Below are 18,670 nucleotides of genomic sequence, written 5' to 3' on the forward strand. Positions count from 1 at the left end.
GCTTGGAATACAGTGACAAATGCTAATTAAGTTAGGCTATCTGGCCAGGAAGCCCCAGGTCCCAGAATCATGCCTCAAACAAGGTATGGATGGCTCCTGAGGAACAGCATACCAAGGTGACCTCTGACCTCCACATACATGGACTTTAAGCTAGGTGTGGTGATACATGCCTGTAACTGAGGGAGTGGGTAGGACACAAGAGGACGATGAGTGCTAGATCAAACTGGGCTATACAGTCAGACCCTGTCTTTACAAAAAGTGCTGGTGTGGGGGAGGGGTGTAATAAGAGAGGAGGGGAAAGAGGAGGGGAAGGGAGGCGGGGAGCTGTTAGAGTTCAGGCTTCTAAAGGCCCTTCATGATGGTAATTAAAATTCCATGGCTACTACCAAAGCAGCTCTGGGCTTGCCAGAACAGTAACACTCTGCCTGTGACTCTATTCTCCTGTTACTAACAGGTCCATCCTATCCATTTTCTATCACCTGCTCAAGCACTGACTCCTGTAAAATGTAACAACTTCAGCATAGTAAGCATTACTTCTCTCTTAGTTCCTCCACCTGACATTTTCTAACTTGGCCACATACCTTATGAGGCTGCCTCTATGAATTACATGACCTAGGCTCTTTTAACCTCTGGTTTCTCTTGGAGAATACCAACATTAGTGGAAAATGGATGGAAAAAATAGTCTGTTTCTCCCTTCCTACTGACCAGCCCTCTGCTAACTGCCACTCCCCTTCAGCTGAACTCCCAAGGCTCAAAAAGTGAATTCTCCCTCCTCTGCCTTTTCAGGCCTAAGAGAGACAAAGATACTCTATCTGCTGGCTCCAGGGTGTTCTAAACCACTCCCAGTTGGGGTCTTTTGTTTGCATTTGTTAGTTTTGTTTCTTGGGTTTGTTCTGCCTTATTTAGATAGTCTCACCAGGTAGTCCAGTTCACCCAGCAGCTCGGTATTTAACCCAGTCTGGTCTCTAAGTCAGGATCCTCCTACCCCTTGAGTTCTGGATGACAGGTGAGATGCCTATTCTCAATTGTAAACCTGACTACATCTAGAATTAACTAAAAATCCAAGCACCTGGGCACATCTGTGAGCCATTTCTCTTGACCAAAGGATGTGAGGTTGAAAGACCCATCCTATATCTGGGCCACATCTTCTTATGGCAGCCTTTGTAAAGCACATGGAACAAAGAAGCTTTTGCTTTTCACCTGCTTACCCTCATTCTCATTGGCAAGCTCATATATCTTGCTGCTGAGTCACTGGCATTAGGGCCCATTTCTTTGGGACTTTAATACTGAAGGCCAGATGAGAACATCCAGCCTCATGAACTGAACAACCACTGGATTCTTGGACTTTCTCAGGAGACAGCTATTCTTGAACTAGCTGAACCACAGCCTGTAAAGAACTCTAACAAATCCTAGATAGATAGATAGATAGATAGATAGATAGATTCATTCTATCAGTGTTGTTCCTCAAGAAAACCCTATTATGTACCACCAACCTCAGTAGTATGTACCACCACTCATGGCTCCCCACTGGTTTTCTTTAAGCCTGTCCTGCCTTGGTGAATAGTGCCTGAAATTCAAAACACACAGATTGAATGTGCCAGACAACTGTTAAAGGTGTACCACTGCAGCTTTCACTATTCCATTTACTGCATAAGTTTTTCTCTCAGTAATTAGGCTCTGTGTATTTATACATGAGGACTGATTCACAACAAATCAATTCCCCACGGAAAATTCTTAACCTCAGGCTGGTTCTAAATTCTGCCACCCATGTGTACAAACTGTATGTAATATTAGAGTAATGTTTATTAATTAAGAAGGCAAATGTTACTAAAAATTACTGGCACACAGAATGCAAAGCTAAACCAACTATGGGATTTGTAGCTTATCTATTTATAATTCACCTTTCCTTTAGACTAAAGGCTAGAGAAATTATTAAGAGTTCTGCTTCATTGTAAGACTGGAACAATACCAACTACACTGTCCACTCTATAATTATCTCTGGGGTGCCCACACAATTATAAATGTCCTATCAGTCAAATGAAATTGTCCTTTCTTTCGATTAATACTACAATCAAGAAACCTGGCTCAAATAATAGAAAATAATATTTAGAGTTCACCTCAGTTTATTCTTAAATTCCATTTGAGATTCAGAAAAACTGTATTCCAGAAAAGAAAGAAAGAAAGAAAGAAAGAAAGAAAGAAAGAAAGAAAGAAAGAAAGAAAAAAGACAACGGGCAGGGCTGGAGAGGGGGCTCAGGGGTTAAGAGGACTGCTGACTGGTTGCTTGCCCAGAAGACCCAGCGTTAACTACCAACACCCACATGGTGGCTCACAACTATCTCTAATTCTAGATACAGGGGATCTGATGCCTTCTTCTGGCCTCTGTGGAACTGCACAAATGCAGTGCACAGACATATTACAAGCAAAACTTCTAAACCTAGAAACATTAAAAAATATATATGGTGGGTATTTTGCCTTCATGAATGCATGTGTACCACTTGCCTGGTACAGAAGAACCCAGAACACCTTGAATTGGCTAGAACTGAAAGTATAGTTGTTAGCCACCGTGTGAGAATCAAACCTGGGTCTTCTGGAGGAGTAGCCAGTGCTCTTAACCACTAAGTCATCTCTCAGTCCCAAGACTTTATTTTTGAGCCAGAAATAAAAACTGAAGGCAGCCTGATTTCAAAGGACACTGCAGAAATATTGAACGGGAAAGCATTAATTTCTTCAGGAATTTGTTCTCCTACAGATGACCAGACTATAGATTCATCCAGATATCTCTCCCAACAACAGGGTTGAATCATGGGGAAAATAACCTAAGTAACACTGTAGGAGGGTCATTCCCCTACTCACAGGAAACAAAACCTCAAGATCAGCCATATTAGAGACCTCCAACTGGAGTTCTCAACCTCAAGGCTGCACACATTTTACAACGCACCTCTTATTGGGGCAGGTCATGGTCATTACTAGCTACTTTATTGGATACTGGATACGTTACTAGATATTTATTCCTGGCTTTTATCTAGTAGATGCTAGTAGCCAAGAAATGTTTCCCAAGGTCATTTCAAGTCCCCTCAAAGAAAAACTGCCTAGGTTAAGAACTTACTAAATAGCCAGGCGTGGCGGCACATGCCTTTAATCCCAGCACTCGGGAGGCAGAGGCCAGCCTGGTCTACAAAGTGAGTCCAGGGCAGCCAAGACTACACAAAGAAACCCTGTCTCAAAACAAAACAAGAAACAAACAAAAAGGACTTACTAAATAAACAATTACCATCAAAATAAGGTAAGCTTGTTTTACCTAGAATACCTACAAACTTATTCCTCAAAGACATCTATGAAATATACTGGCTTTATGAAGTAAATTTTCCAATAAAACTATAAATATTTGACAACTTGCAAAGTGATATCATCACGTGGAACTGAAGAGAATATGGATGAAAATGTCACCAGAGTGAAGAAAGGCTGCTACAAAATTGCCTAACTTGAATTCCCTCTTGCAATATCCTCTAGAGAGGAACATGTTCATTTATTCTTCCTGAGACATAGATGGAAAGTGTAACCGTCCCATGACATGTCATATGTGACTAAATGGAAAAAAAGACATGTAAACCACCCTTACTAGACAGACAGAACTGAGAGGTGGAACACACAGAGCTCAAGCTCCTTGATCATGTACAAGCTCTAGGTGATCTTCACATTTTCTCTCACCTACATGTTGTTCAGAGTGGTTTTCAGCCCTATCACTCAATATTCCCTTTACAATAAATATTTCATAATGCCCTTCAGACATTTGTTTGTTTTTTTTGTTTGTTTGTTTGTTTTTTGAGACAGGGTTTTTCTGTGTGGCCTTGACTGTCCTGGACTCGGTTTGTAGACCATGCTGGGCTCGAACTCACAGAGATCCACCTGCCTCTGCCTCCCTGAGTGCTGGGATTGCAGACATGTGCCACTACACCCAGCCTCTTCAAGCACTTTAACATTATACTTATAGGCACACAGTTCAAATTTTCAATCTCGTAACTGCAGTTATAAAGGAAAATAAACAGGACTTTATAATACACCAGGGACTTCACGGCAAGATGATACTGAGACAAGAATCTTTCTTCTCACATGCATTTCCAAAGTGCCCGCCCCCAAATAGTTCCAATTTCTGTTCTTCCCAAACTCTCCACTGTCAGCCACAATGATCAACAGCCTCCACCTCTCAGAGATCTGCTCCAGGCAGTATGACAAAGGTGAAAGGGAGGGATCTTCTGAAATCATTCCACTTGAGGTAAAACAACTCCACCACCGAACTCCTGTGGAACTCAGTAGAGCCTAATTTTTTCATTTATTAAAGGAGGATGTCAGGATATTTTTTTAGAGAGTCTAGTAAAAATTTAATAAGTATGTAAACTATCTCTTTCTGCATCTAATGCAATCTTGACATGAACAGTAAGAGCTATTCTATTCTCTGAGAATCCACCTCATACTGACTTCCTACCCTACTGCTGGTCTCATTCTGCTAGCATAAGTGATGAGAATCTGGATTCATGTACAATATTAAGCTCCCCAAATGGCATAAGATTGTTTTTAATCAGGGCCTGGTGAGCAGGAGGATTCTAAGTTCAAAGCCTGCCTGAGACAGTAAGAAGTGCTGAGCACTTGCCTAGCATGTAAGACTCTGAACTGTACATACACACACACACAGAGTTGGTTTGTTTGTTTTTTAAGATTATGAGACATTTTTCTGGGATTGCTTCTTTTCACTTTCTTAGGTCCTTTCTTTCCAGGTGACAAATCAGTTTTAAATATTGTAAAAAAGAGAATGAGAACCTTATAAACTCAGATCATGATAAAAATGTAGTAATCCATTGAAAGTCTAGCTCTGGTCCTTTTTTTTTTTTTTTTAACCTTTCAACCCCAAGCAACAACACACTACAGTTAAGAAAAAGTTGACAGCCTTTTTAGTGAAAGCACTTTATGCAATCTCTATGTTATCTTCAAAAAATGGCTTGTCAAGGATTATTCTTATCTACGTCAATCCCTTACTTCAATAAGCTAGACAAAAATCCCCATTCTAGAGTACCAGGAAGCCATCGATGGGCATGACGACAGCTAGAGAAATAACTCAGAACAAAAAGGATTCCAAATACACTAAACGAAAACAAGCCCTGCTCAGACTTAAGAGCTCATTAACACCCCTCCCCCCAAATAAGCACAATCCTCACATGAAGAAGAAATATTCTACTTCTGTATGGGAATTTGCCATTTACATGCACATTGAGATACAGTAGAGGAAAGCCAGAAGCTGCCCATTAACTGTCCAATATGCCAATAGCAACTGTCTCTTGGTAATAGAGTGTTGCAAGGAGGAGGTGAAGGGCAATGGAGAGAGATTAGGTTCCTTTTATTTAGTTTCCAATATTTCTAAACATAATTCTCTTGTAATATAAATTTGCAGTTCATACAGCTATTTATTACCTGCTGAAAATTCATGAAATTTGGGCAAGAATCTATTTTCTGTAAACTTTTCACTAGGCTCTGAAGGCAAAGCAAGTCTTCCTGTCTCATCTGAACCATACAGAGTTCAAGGTCAGCTCCATCGGGATAAGGAGTTCACAGACATCCTTGTTTGCTTAGTGACGTGCTGTCTCAAAAAGAGCCCAGCACGATGGTTCACACTTAGGAGGCAGAAGGAGGATTGCTAGTTCAAGGCCACCCTACGCTACATTGAGAGCTTCTGCCTCAAAAACAAAACAAAACAAGCTGGGCTTGTGGTTATTTCTTTGTTTAATCCCAGCACTCAGGAGGCAGAAGCAGGCAAATCTCCTGGAATTCCAGGCCAGCCTGATCTACATAGCAAGTTACAGGCCAGCCAGTATTACATAATGAGATACTGTCTCCAAAAGCCAAACAAAAACAAGACAAAACAAAACAGAAACAAAAATAAATAAATAAATAAAAAACGAAGCAAACAAAAATCCCAACACTGAGAGGTAAAGGAAGGAAAATTACTGACTGTTCAAGGCTAAGTATATATGCTGAGTTCCAGCCTCCCTGAGTTACTTCAGAAGGAAAACAAAAACAAAAAGCAATTGCTCTAGTGGGAAGAGCAGAAAGAGCTGAAAACCTTCTGCGATGACTCTGTAAAACATTCTCCAAGAATTTGTAAGTTCTACATATACTGTATTTATCAATTTATTCACCCTGATTATTAACTCCAGTTTAAAACAAAAAAACAAACAAAGTGACAATGCTCAGCTTTTACCAAAAGCAAACATCAGAGGGAAAATGGCCACATGACTTAGATCCTTCTGAGAGTTAAGGGATGAGGGTTCTCTTTGATCGGAACTCACCAACTTTAGAAGGTCGGTACTAGGCATCTTCCTCTGCAGCAGTCTCCTCAGGCCTCCTCTTTTTCAGCGTCTGAAAAGGGGAAACACTTTTTTTTTCCACTCTAAGACTTGAAAGCTGCTGGATCAGCTGCCTGGCCGGCTCCTTGGAAGGCTCTCGGGATTTCACTGCCTGGATTATCAGCACGCTAGCCGAACCAGAACACCAGAATCCAAAAGGAAAAGAACTCAGAAGAGTTCACGCGGGAGCCCCGCCCTGCCCCACCTCCCCCCTAGGGTGGACAAACTAGACAGCGCAGCCCCCGGCGCCCCCAGCCCAACAGCTCCACAGTTCCACAGCCTCACCGCTAGCCAGACCTCAGGCTACCCCAGCCCGATCGCCAGCCAGACCTCAGGCTACCCTAGCCCGATCAGTCTCTCCCGCTCGGCTGCTGACAGCCCTAGGTACCCAAACCTCGGCGCCAAGGCTCAGCCCTGCTCCACACACCAGCCCGGGACCCACCCACCTCAGCCCAGGCCCCGCTCCCGTCACCCAGCTCCCGTACCCCCACAAGGCCCGGACCCCGCTCCCCTCAGCCCAGCTCCCCCTCACCCTGGCCTGCGCTCTCCTCAGACCAGGACCCTCTCTCCCTTAGCACAGCTCCCCGGCAAGCCCGGAAACCCGCTCCCCTCAGCCCGACTCCCCCACAGCCACGGGCCCGCCACCCCTCAGCTCGGCTCCCTCTCGGGCCCAGCTCCTCACAGCTCGGCCTCCCCCTTCTCCTCCTCTCAGCCCAGCCCCGATCCCCCTCCACCTCAGCTCTGCCTGACTCCCCTCAGCCCCAGCCCCGTCCTGCCCACCGCAGCGACTCCACCTCCTCAAGCCGAGGACCCTCGCCTGCTTCTTCCACAGCAGCGGCTCAGCTCGCCGCCACCGCCCAACTCCCGCGCCTCTGCTCTTAAAGACTGACCCGGTCGCTGGACCCGGGTTCCCCTTTCCGCCGCCGCCGCCGAGATTGGAGGTGCGCCGCCGCCCGTCCCGCCCCTCCCGGAAATGGCTTTAGGGTACCGGCCCGCCTCCTGGAGCCCCGGGCGTGCGCGGCCACGACGCTGTGGGGCGCGCGCACGTCAGACGCGGCTCTGGGCTCTCCGTGTACTCCGCCCTCAGCGCGTGCGCGCCACCCGCTGGCGGAGTAAAGAGTGTGATTTAGCCCGGTGAGGTGTCTGGAGGTCTCTGCTAGAGCCGGAGACTGGCCCTGTTGTTTTACAACTCCTTCAGGCGTCCCTTTTTTTATTTGTCTTATGTTGTCTTTTGTCTTATGTTGTCTGTTGTTGTTGTTGTTGTTTTAGGATGCCGGGTTTTTACTAAATTGCCTAGGCTGGCCTTGAGCTCTTTCTGTACTGCGGGCGAGGCTTTGATTTAGGTATTCTCCTGATTCAGCATAGCCTTCCAAAAAGCTAGGATGACATCTCTCTACCATAATCTTTGTTTTGAGACAAGTTCTGATGTGGGCCATGCCGGCCTCAAATTGGTCATGTATCTGAGGGTAACTTTGAAGTCACAAGCTTCCTGCCCTCCATCTCCCAAACGTTGAGATCAAAGTCATGGGCCAGCCGCTTATGCTCAGCAGTTTGGGGGATGGGTTGGTGTTTATTCGCTTGAGACAGGGTCTCACTGTTGTGTAAGCTATAAACTAGCATTGAACTTGAATCAATCCTCCTGCCTCAGGCTCCCAAGTCCTGAAATTATAGCCATAAGAAGTTGGTTGTTTAGGCGGGTGCAGTGGTGCAGGCCTGTAATCCCAGCACTCTGGAAGCAAAGGCAGGCAGATCTCCGTGAGTTCAAGGGCCTGTCTAGTCTACACTAGCGAGACGAGGACAGCTGAGGCTACACAGAGAAACTCTGTCTCCAAAAAACAAGAACAAACAAAAAAGTTGGCTGTAAAAGGATAGTTTGAAGGGCCTGAGAGGGAGGGCTCAGTGAGATTGGCTCTCAGCACCCACATAAGATGCCTCCCAGCCACCTATTCGTCCAGGCCCAGGTCTGACATCCTCTCTGTCCTCTGAGGACACACACACACACTTGGAAGACACACACACACACACATTTGGTAGACACAGACACATAAATAAAAATAAATACTTGAGATAACTAGTTTGAACCTGGTGTAGTGGTTCACTCCCGTAAGCCGGCCGAGGCAGGAACAGTGCTGGAATTTTGAGGCCAATTAGGGCTTCAGAGAGCAAGGCTTCCACTCCCTCACCCTACCCCAAGGCTAGCATTCTGGACACAGCTGGTCACTTCCATCCAGTGTGGGCTTGCAGATAAGACTGATCTAAGCCACCACCTGACCTGGGTCTGTAAAGAAAGAGCTTTGAGATTTTACTCAGTGTCTTAGTTAGGGTTTCTATTGCTGTGATTAAACACCGTGACCAAAGAAACTTGGGGGGAAAATGGATTTTTTGGCTTACTGTCCTGTCAGGACAGGAACTCAAACAGGGCAAAAACCTGGAGCTAGGAGCTAACGCTGAGGCCATAAAGGAGCGTTATGTACTGGCTTGTTGCCCTGGCTTGCTTTTTTTTTTTTTAAGATTTATTTATTTATTTATGTATTATGTATACAGTGCTCTGCCTTCATGTGTACCTGAAGGCCAGAAGAGGGCATCAGATCACTATAGATGGTTATGAACCACCATGTGGTTGCTGGGAATTGAACTCAGGACCTCTGTAAGAGCAGCTAGTGCTCTTAACCTCTGAGCCATCTCTCCAGCCCAAGGCATTTTCTTAATTAATTGTCTCTCCTCTCAGTTGACTTTAGCTTGTGTCAAGTTCACTGAGTAAGCAAGAGATTGGTTTTCCTATCAAGGTTAATGATGTCTGAGGAAAAATGGCATGTCAACTTGGTTAATAGAAACATCACCCCAGCCTTCACTCCCCAGAGGCAATAGAAGGCAAATAGTATAAATACTGGGCAGAAATGGTATGTTCTTTTTTTTTTTAAATAAAGATTTATTTATTTTGTGTGTATGAGTGCTCTATTTGCATGTACACATTCATGCCAGAAGAGGGCATCAGATCCCAATATAGATGGTTGTGAGCCACCATGTGGTTGCTGGGAATTGAACTCAGAACCTCTGGAAGAGCAGATTGTGCTCTTATCCACTAAGCCATCTCTCCAACCGCTGAAATGGTATTTTCAGAAGCAAAGTTGGTAATCACTATTATCAAAGTGGAAGGGCCTACCAGGATCACAAAAGTCACCTCTCATACCAGATAGGAGGAAAAGTGCCTTTCAAACAGGTATGACAACCCTTACTTAGTGGAGCAGATGGCTGCATAGTTACAGCAATGACTTGTATGGTGGGCCTTTTAAGAAACACCTAGCTGGGCGTGGTGGCACACACCTTTAATCCTAGCACTTGGGAAGCAGAGGCAGATGCAGGCAGATTGCTGTGGGTTCGAGGCCAGCCTGGTCTACAAAGAGAGTTCCAGGACAGCCAGGGCTATTATACAGAGAAACCCTGGAGAGAGAGAGAGAGAGAGAGAGAGAGAGAGAGAGAGACAGAGAGAGACAGAGAGAGACAGAGAGAGACAGAGACACGAAATGGAATTGTCACCCATGAAGACACCCAGTTCCATCCCCTTGTGAGTGAAGATACCCAAATGAGGGTGTCCTTAGTAGCCCCATCCTTATCTCTATCTGGTGAGTCTGGGATGGAACATTTTGCCTCCTCTGCACCCCATGGCAGCACCCCTTCAGTCTCCCTCTCACAGTAGTTAAGACCCTGAAGAAACCTGGCAGGTTGCTGGGCCCTTCCATACCCTTCCACAACCAGGCATCTCTCTGTGACATCCAGATCTCCTGAGTCAGATCATGATGCCTCCAGCTCTTACCATGTTCTCGGTGCTGTAACGTTGAGTGATGCAGCCTGCACCTCTTCCAATGTCTGCTCTTCAAGAGCTATATAAGCCCTGCCCTGCATATGCCCCATCTGTGTTTTATTACTTCTTCAGGTCAGAGGCATTGCCTCCAGCCTTCTCCTTAGCTGCCATGGAAACATGTAGAATTATTTAACGCCTAAGAATATCCCCTTTGTGTGAGTGTACATGTGTGTGGCTGTACATACCGTGCATGAGTGCAAAGGCCTAAGGATGAGGGAGACAATCAAGATCCAGTGAGCCACCTGTTTGAGCCTCCCTATCACCCCCCCTCCCCCCCAACGCTGATGAGCTTAGCCATGCATGGCTTTTTGTGTGGCTCTGGGGATTTGAACTGAAGCCACCATGCTTGTACCTGCTAAACAATCTCCCTAGGCCCCTTGTCCTTGACTCTAGAATTCATGTATCCAGGTGAGTGGAAGGCAAGGTCGGATTCCCTCACCCGCCCCCCCCCCCCACCTCCACCCCTCCATCCTCCAACATACCTGATTCTTCCCAGAAATACGAACCCAATTCAACTGTTTTGACTGATCTTTTCTTGGGGGAGAATTATGCTCAGCGTCTCGATGCTCAGCGTCTCTGTTACGTGGTGCTCATTCTCTGTCCTGACTTGCCCTGATTCCTTGACTCTCAGTCCCTCCTTTGCAACTGACAAACACAAGGGCACAGAGAGCAAAGCCATGCAAGGGGGAGTGGGGTTTAGCCAAGGCTCCAGACTTCCAATGACCTAGGGAAGACTTGTTTATGAATTACAAAGAGTGAGAGGCCCCACCCCCACCACCCCCCTACCCCCCCCACCCCCACCCCCCCACCCCCCTACCCCCACCACTCCCACCCCCCCACCCCCCCACCCCCGTCAGCTATTTGTCTGATGGACTCTAGAGAGCATACACAACAGAACTGGGCCTGGAGAGAGCTGCATCTCCTGGCAGTTCTCAGCAGAGTGGAGACTGCAACACAGGTCTAGGCTTGCAGGTGTGTTCTCTCACGGTCCCTGTCAGGCCCTGATGCTGCCTCGCTGCCTCTCTTGCTTCTGCTTGCCACCCGACCCCCATCGTGTGTGTGTGTGTGTGTGTGTGTGTGTGTGTGTGTGTGTGTGTGTGTGTGTGTGTGTAGAGAGAGAGAGAGAGAGAGAGAGAGAAACTGGGGGTGAGTGTGGGGACGAAGACTAACTGAAGCCTAAAGTCCTGGAACCCTCTTCCCACCCAGCACTTAGCTGGCTAGTGAGCAACAGGTAAGGCAGCACAAGAACAGCTTTGGCATTACCTGAGAACTTGTTAGAAAGTTGGCGTTTAAGAGCCCCAATCCAGACCCAAACCAGTACCTACACTTTAACAAGCTCTCCAGGTTGATCTGCGCATAACAAGATCTGAAGGGAAAAAAAGCTCCCCGTCCCCACCCCACCCCCACCCCTGTTGGCAGAGAAAGCCAGTGTTCTTATTACATGCCTTTGTCTGCACTTGTTTATGGAGTTTAATGAAGAATATGCATATGTGTGAAGCAGGAAAAAACGTCCCCCCAAGCTGCCCCTTGATACCCTTGGTGCCTCCCAGGGTAACAGGAGATTGAGAGGGACTAAGTGAGGACCCGACCACCTTCCTGATGCAGAGTTTGGGGAAAGGAAAGAAGCCACTCTGGGATTTTCTGTTATCAGTTTAGGCCGGGAGTATTTCATTGCAGCACCTGCATCTACCAATTGCAAAAAGCATTCACACCAGCACATCTGGTTCTGCTCAGAATGATAGCCATCCATGCCCGCTGGTGAGAGTTTGCTCCTCCTTAGGCAAACACATTCCCCCCCCCCCTTTTTTTTTTCCTTGATAGGGTCTCTAGCTGGTCTCACACTCACCTCCCAAGTGCTGGCATTAAAGCCAAACACCACTATGGCGGCCCTGGCCTATAGTCTTGATACTCCTTGCTCAGCATGTAAAGCTGTGGGAAGACCTAAGATTTGTGGCATCTGAGACCCTGGAAAGGCTCTGGAAAAGTACAACCGAGCTGATGGTAAGCAGATGAACAGGAGAGAAACCACATGCTTATATCGTGTGATGTCAGTCAGGAACCCCGCAAATATGAGCCTTAAAGAAATCACGAAAGCAACCTGCAGGATCCAACAAGGAGTTCATAAGCAGCTGGGAATGGTGGCACACACTTTAATGCCAGCAAAGATAGGGAGAGCTCTGTGAGTTCAACGCCAGCCTGGTGTATGTAGTGAGTTCCAGGACAGCCAGGACGACATAATGAAATCATTAAAAAAAAAAAAAAAAAGAAAGAAAGAAAGAAAAGAAAAAGTTTCATAATCTAAGTGCACCCAGACAGGGCCAGAGACAACCTTGGTGCCACCAGCTAGGAGTTAGACAAAGGCAAGGCAGATGGACACAGCGGGGAGGGAAGACAAGGGAGGTGCCCACAGAACAAGGCAAATGTCTGGTCTTTTCCATGTGACAAGAAGCTGAGAGGAACAGGGAGTCCCTCTGCACTCCCATGGCTTGGCTTGAGTGGCCGCCTGTCCTCCCTAGAGTCATGTCTTAGGCTCTGATCCCCAAAGTCACTGTGACCAAGCCTTCACAAAACTGAGACCAACTTTCCAAGGAAGCCACACCCTTCCCAAAGAGACCTACGGTGTACAAAATATCAAAAAACAGTGACCATATCAAAAGCTAGACAAACAGAAACTTCCTTTGGCAGAAGGAAACCAGTGAGGAGCTACCACAAGACAACTTTGAAGACAGGTGGGCTGCAACCAGACACCCCCTCAGGTCCTCAGCTAGCCCCTCCCCCACCCCACCCAATACAGAGATTGTAAAACTTTCTGATAGAAGCCTGTGGCGCATGCCTGTAATCCCAGCACTCGAGAGGCAGAGGCTGGTGGATCTTTGTGAGTTCTAGGCCAGCCTGGTCTACAAAGCTAGTCCAAGACAGTCAAGGCTACACAGAGAAACCCTGTCTCAAAAAACAAAAAACAAAAACAAAAACAAAAACCCCACAAAACTTTCCAGTAAATAAAATAACTTGAACAACAATAAAAGATACTCAGGCTAAACTGCATGCCAGGGCCTGCCACACAGCTTAGATGCCTTAGATTAGATCTTACTTTCGATGTCTGTCTTCTTACCCAGCTCCCTCCTTCGCTAACACACAAGTTCTTTTCCTCACGGCCAGCCAGCCAGGTGGATGTGAAGGGTAGATGCAGTGTTTGTTGCCAATGTGTTCACTATTCTTTGAGGTAAATGGGACAGCAACGCCCTTTAAACTTTGTCCAATTCCTTTGCATGCTGCAGAGTTATATAGCGGGATCCAGCAAGATGCCTCAGAACCAAAAAAAAAAAAAAAGATGCCTCAGAACCTTCAAGCCCTGAGCTGCATGCCTGCGGTCCGTATGGCAAAAAGAAAGAACTGACTTCACAAGATGGTCTCTGAGCAAGCACACACACAGATGTGATTTAAAACAACAACAACAACAACAATCCACTCAGTTACACAGCAATAAAAAGCAAAAGGAGAAGGCCATGCCTTTGTAGACTGTACATTCAACATGCCTGCTTACTTGAGCTGTTTTTGTTGTTTTTGAGACAGGGACTCCGGCTGGAGAGATAGCTCAGAGGTTCAGGGCACTGACTGCTCCTCCAGAGGTCTTGAGTTCAAATCCCAGCAACCACATGGTGGCTCACAGCCATCTATAATGAGATCTGGTGCCTCTTCCGGCATGCAGGTGTACATGCAGGCAGAGCATTGTATATATAATAATAAATAAATAAATCTTTTTTAAAAAGAGAGAGAAAGAGAGGGACTCATAGAGTGCAAGCTGGCTTCAAACGCACTATGTGGCCAACCTTGAACAGCTCTCTTGTCCTACTTCCACTGCCTAAGTGCTAGCATCATAGGTATGTGACGTCATGCCATGTTCCTGCAGTGCTAAGGATAGAACCTGAGGCTTTCATGCATGTTAAACAAGTGCTCTACCAACTAAGCTAGAACCGCAAGCTATCTTCTTTTAGTTTTAGGGGTGTGTCCATATGTGAGCTTGTGCATGCTTGCATGCATCTTTATTCTGCTTTCATGAGTAATATGTTGTCCAGGCTAGCATTAAAGTCTCTATATAGCTTAAACTGCTGATCTTCCTGCCTCCCCCTCCAGAATGCTGGGGTCGCATATGTGTGCCATCATGTCTGACTTTATAGCTTCTTTGGAAAGCATTGAGTTTTTCTCTTGTCCCTGTCTTATTAGAGTTCTCTTCTCAGCAATGTAGGGGTTGTCAGATATGTCTGATGGAGTAAGGTGCAGGCAAGTTGTTTTAACTCTCTGGGCTTCCAGCCAGGGGTCTCAAATCAAAGTTTATAAGATGGGCGTATTGCAACAGCGGCAGCCAGTACCCACACTGGGCCTGTCTCTCAGTTGACACTGACAAATCATTATTCCATCTGCTTCTGCCATAGCCAGGTCCCTATCAGAGTTCTGTGATAAGCTAAACCCAGCCAGTTTGTCCCGTTAAGTCTGATCTCTGGTCCTTTAAGGCCCTTATCCTAGCAAGTGGATTGGTCCCTCCCACCAGCCTCTCTCTCACTTGTCTGAGTGGTGCTAGCAGGTGGTGCTCCTCACAGAGCAGGACATACCCAAATCCTATCAGATTCCATACTTATATTTTTCTAACTCCCTTTTAGTATCCCAAAATCAAGTTCTTAAAAAAAAAAATGTTTTACATGTTTTGATTCCCACCCCAGGGGGACTGCAGGCTATGGTGTGTGTGTGGAGTGCAGGTGACTCCTGACATGGATGCTAAGGACAGGAGTAAGTTCTCCCCTTCCATCTATGTGAATCTCAGGTATTGAACTCTGGCAGCAGGCACCCTAACCAGCCCCTCAAAATCAAATTCCTACACACTTCAAAAGAAAAGGCCTTTTTTTTGTTGTTGTTTATTTTTTTGGTTTTTCAAGACAGGGTTTCTCTGTGTTAGCCTTGGCCGTCCTGGACTCGCTCTGTAGACCAGGCTGGTCTCAAACTCACAGTGATCCACCTGCCTCTGCCTCCTGAGTGCTGGGATTAAAGGTGTGAGCCACCACGCCCAGTTTAAAAGGCCTTTTTTTTTTAATTTCCTCAAGGTTCAAGGATTTAGTTATGAAATAATTTGATGGTAGGCAGATGAACAAGAGAGAGAAATCATATTATTATATCATGATGTTCCCAGCAGGAGGCTCTCAAATATAACCCTTGAAGGACTGTGGGTGATTGACACCTGACCTGAGCTACAGAGAGGAATGGAAGCTTTGGGTGTCTGCTGAAGGTGGTTAGGCAACGGGCCACACGGCAGAAGTGAGGGAAGGCAGTCAATGAAGGTTGTCTTGCTAAGTACAGGAAAGACCTCTCAGTTGCCCAGGGGGCAGCCATTAGAACAAGAGGCAGACAATGACAATACTTACAGTCACTTTCTGTTCTGGTAATCTGCCCTGGGTAATGACATCGCAGGGGAGGGAGAAGCACGTGACAGTTGAGTCTTTTGTTGGATCTCCAGGAAGATAAGGAACGTGCCTCGAAGAGGAGGGCCCAAGATGAGATGGGAGCAGGAGGAGGAGGTCAGAAGTGCCTTAGCTCTTTAGTTCAGAGCTCTCAGCATACCAGAGCAATAAAAATGCCAGGCAGACTGTCCCAGAACCAGCAGCACACTCCTTGCGAAGGGGGAGAGCAATGCATGCAGGCCAGACAGAGATGGTGTCTTGGTGACTCAATCATCAAGTGAGTAGTTCTGTCATAGGGCGTGTAATTTTCCAAAACTACAGAACAGACAATTTCTTGGGCTGGAGAAATGGCTCAGTGGCTAAGAGCACTTGCTGCTCTTGCAGGAAAAATGAGTTGGAGTCTTAGCATCCATGTCAGGCAACCTCTTCTGGCCTCTGCAGGCGCCCCACATGCATGTTTGTGTATACACACACACACACACACACACACACACACACACACACACACACAGAGGTATGCACATGCCCACAAAGTAAATCTTTACAAAACGAGTTAACAAAATTTCAAATACAACACATGTGTAGCATGCAACATTGTAATGATATTTCTTCCTGAAAGAGTAAATAGATAAAACCAGCTCCTGCCCCCTGCCCTCCCAAAAGTAAAATGCCACTGCCAAGTATGACAGTATATCCTTGTAATGCCAGCACTTAGAAAGTTGAGGCAGAAGGATCACAAGTTTTAGGCAAGTCTTGGCTATATAGTAAGTTCCAAGCCAGCCTGGATTATACATTAGAGTGTTAAAAAAAAATAGCAGCAATAAAAACAAAAGCAATGAAAGGAAACAAACCACTGCTGTTTGTATGTGACATGAAACTAAAATTTGGAACCTGTGCCCAGAATGAAAGATGTACAGTCGGGAGGCAGAGGCAAGTGGATCTCTGTGAGTTCGAGGCCAGCCTGGTCTACAAAGTGAGTCCCAGACAGCCAAGGCTACACAGAGAAACCTTGTCTCTAAAAACAAAAAACAAACAAACAAAAAGAAAAGAAAAGAAAAAAAAGAAAGAAAGATGTACAGATCTTCATCATGAGGGCCTGCATTTTGTCACTGAATTCCAAAGGAACCATTTCTGAAATTGTAATCACAAGTTTTCTCATTTCCAGGATGCTACAGAGGAAGCCTGTGTGTATAGCTGTGCACCATGTGTGTGCAGTACCTGCAGAAGCCAGAAGAGGGCATCCCATCCCCTGAAAGATCAGCCTGTTCTTTTAATTGCTGATCCAATTCTCCAGCCCCTGCTTTGCATTTTTTCCTGGGGTGCAGGCAGGGGAAAGAGTCTCATGCGACCCAAGCTCACCTCAAACTCACTGTGTAGCTGAGGCTGGCCTACACCCAGCTCCTAAGTGCTGGGATGACAGGCAGATACCACCATGCCCAGCCTCAGAAGAGCTTTCCACAGGTCCATGTTGAGACTCTCCTGAAGATAGAGTGAAAAAGAATGTAATCCTTGGCCACCGTGTACGTTGTCCACTTCAGAGTAAAAGCTGATAAACTTGACTTCATCTCCTCCTACACTTTGGTCCTGTAGCTAGTAGAGACAGCCTAGAATTCCTGATATTTTAGCCCCAGAACCCAGAGCCAGAAAATACAGTTGTTTCTTGTGTTGGCTTTGGGAATATGTGCTTTATGGCTTTAAATGCACCGTTCACCTTCTCTGGGTTTCAATTTCCTTGACTCAAAACTGAGTGTATCAATACAAGCCTTTAACCCCAGCATTTGGAAAGCTGCGGCAGGAGGATCTCTAAATGAAGGCTCCAGTTGCACTGTGAGACCCTGTCTTACTCCTTACTACCACCACCATCACAATTGGTCAATCGATCAATCAATCAATAACAATTATTGGGTAGAGAGGGGAAACCACTCTCCGAGTCTCTAGTCTAGATTTCTCTATGGCCTACTTGGGTTTCGCTCCCCAGAAGTCTCTGTTTGATAACTCCAGGTCCCTAGGAAGCAATCATTTGTTGAACCAATAAAATTTTAATATAATTTTATATTATATACAATTAGATATTCTATATAATTATATTATATGTAATTGATATATTTTATATAACAAAATTATGTAATTTTATATAAGTTAAAGCCAGGTACGGTGGCGTACACCTGGCATTTGTCCTAGTCCTGCTGCGAGGATGAACAGTGTAGCCAGATGCCCTCTGGAAAGCCAGGCTGCCTTGTTCCCACAGACAAAGCCTATTAAAGAGGCCAGTAATCTAAGTTCTGGGTAAACAGAGGACCAATAAAATCATTGCAAACCTAGGCACACAGTTTCTCCTAGTATGTCCCTGTAGAACCAGTTTCTAGGGTGACTCACGGGGTGAGTCCAGCTGTGTGACACCTGAGCCTCCAATTTAGAGGTCAGGAGAGTCAGCAGTCATCCACCTTTCTATGGCGATGGCTTTGTTATCTTTAAAGACCGATGCAAAAACTCAGAGTATTTAGGGAGAGGCGGGAGGACCAACACACAACTTCAAAACCAGCCTGGTCTGTGTAGCATATTCCAGGATCACCAGGGTTACATAGTGAGACCTTGTCTTTCAAATAAAATGCCTGGGAAAATGGCTTGGTAATCTTGTCATGCAAACATGAGGACCTGCCTCTTCGATCCGCCCCCTAGAACACATGTGAAAATGCTGAACACAGGCTAAAGGGATGACTTGACATTAAGAGCAAGGGTGGCTTTTGCAGAGGACCCAGGATTGCTCTCCAGCACCCACATGGCAGCTCAGAGCCACTCGTAACTAAAGTTCCAGGGGATCCTACACCTTCTTCCGGCTTCCACATCCAACAAGCACTCAGATGGTACACAAACACATGAGCCAAAGCATCCACACACATAAAGCAATATTTTCATATAAGTTAAAATTTTATACAAATTTTAATATAATTTTATATTAC

The 18,670-nt window shown here is 45.8% G+C and overlaps 1 protein-coding gene across 3 annotated transcripts in view; it reads right to left on the reverse strand.

Annotated features, from left to right (window-relative positions):
• SGPL1 (sphingosine-1-phosphate lyase 1) overlaps positions 1–7,345 on the reverse strand; it is a 50,186-nt gene extending 42,841 nt beyond the window's left edge. The window contains exons 1-2 of one of the 3 annotated variants that reach the window (XM_084752294.1): positions 7,193–7,345; positions 6,342–6,411 (exon numbers count right to left, since the gene is read on the reverse strand). In XM_084752294.1, the coding sequence (XP_084608420.1) occupies positions 6,342–6,368 (27 nt within the window). In that variant the 5' untranslated portion in view covers positions 6,369–6,411; positions 7,193–7,345. Of the gene's footprint in view, positions 1–6,341; positions 6,412–7,178 lie in introns of all 3 variants that reach the window. The other 2 variants (XM_084752295.1, XM_084752296.1) reach the window with 2 other exon arrangements.
• Positions 7,346–18,670: the final 11,325 nt, after the last annotated feature.

The sequence above is a fragment of the Acomys minous genome (genome assembly GCF_964271855.1).
Source record: "Acomys minous genome assembly, chromosome: 13".
In the NCBI taxonomy this organism is placed as follows: domain Eukaryota; kingdom Metazoa; phylum Chordata; class Mammalia; order Rodentia; family Muridae; genus Acomys; species Acomys minous.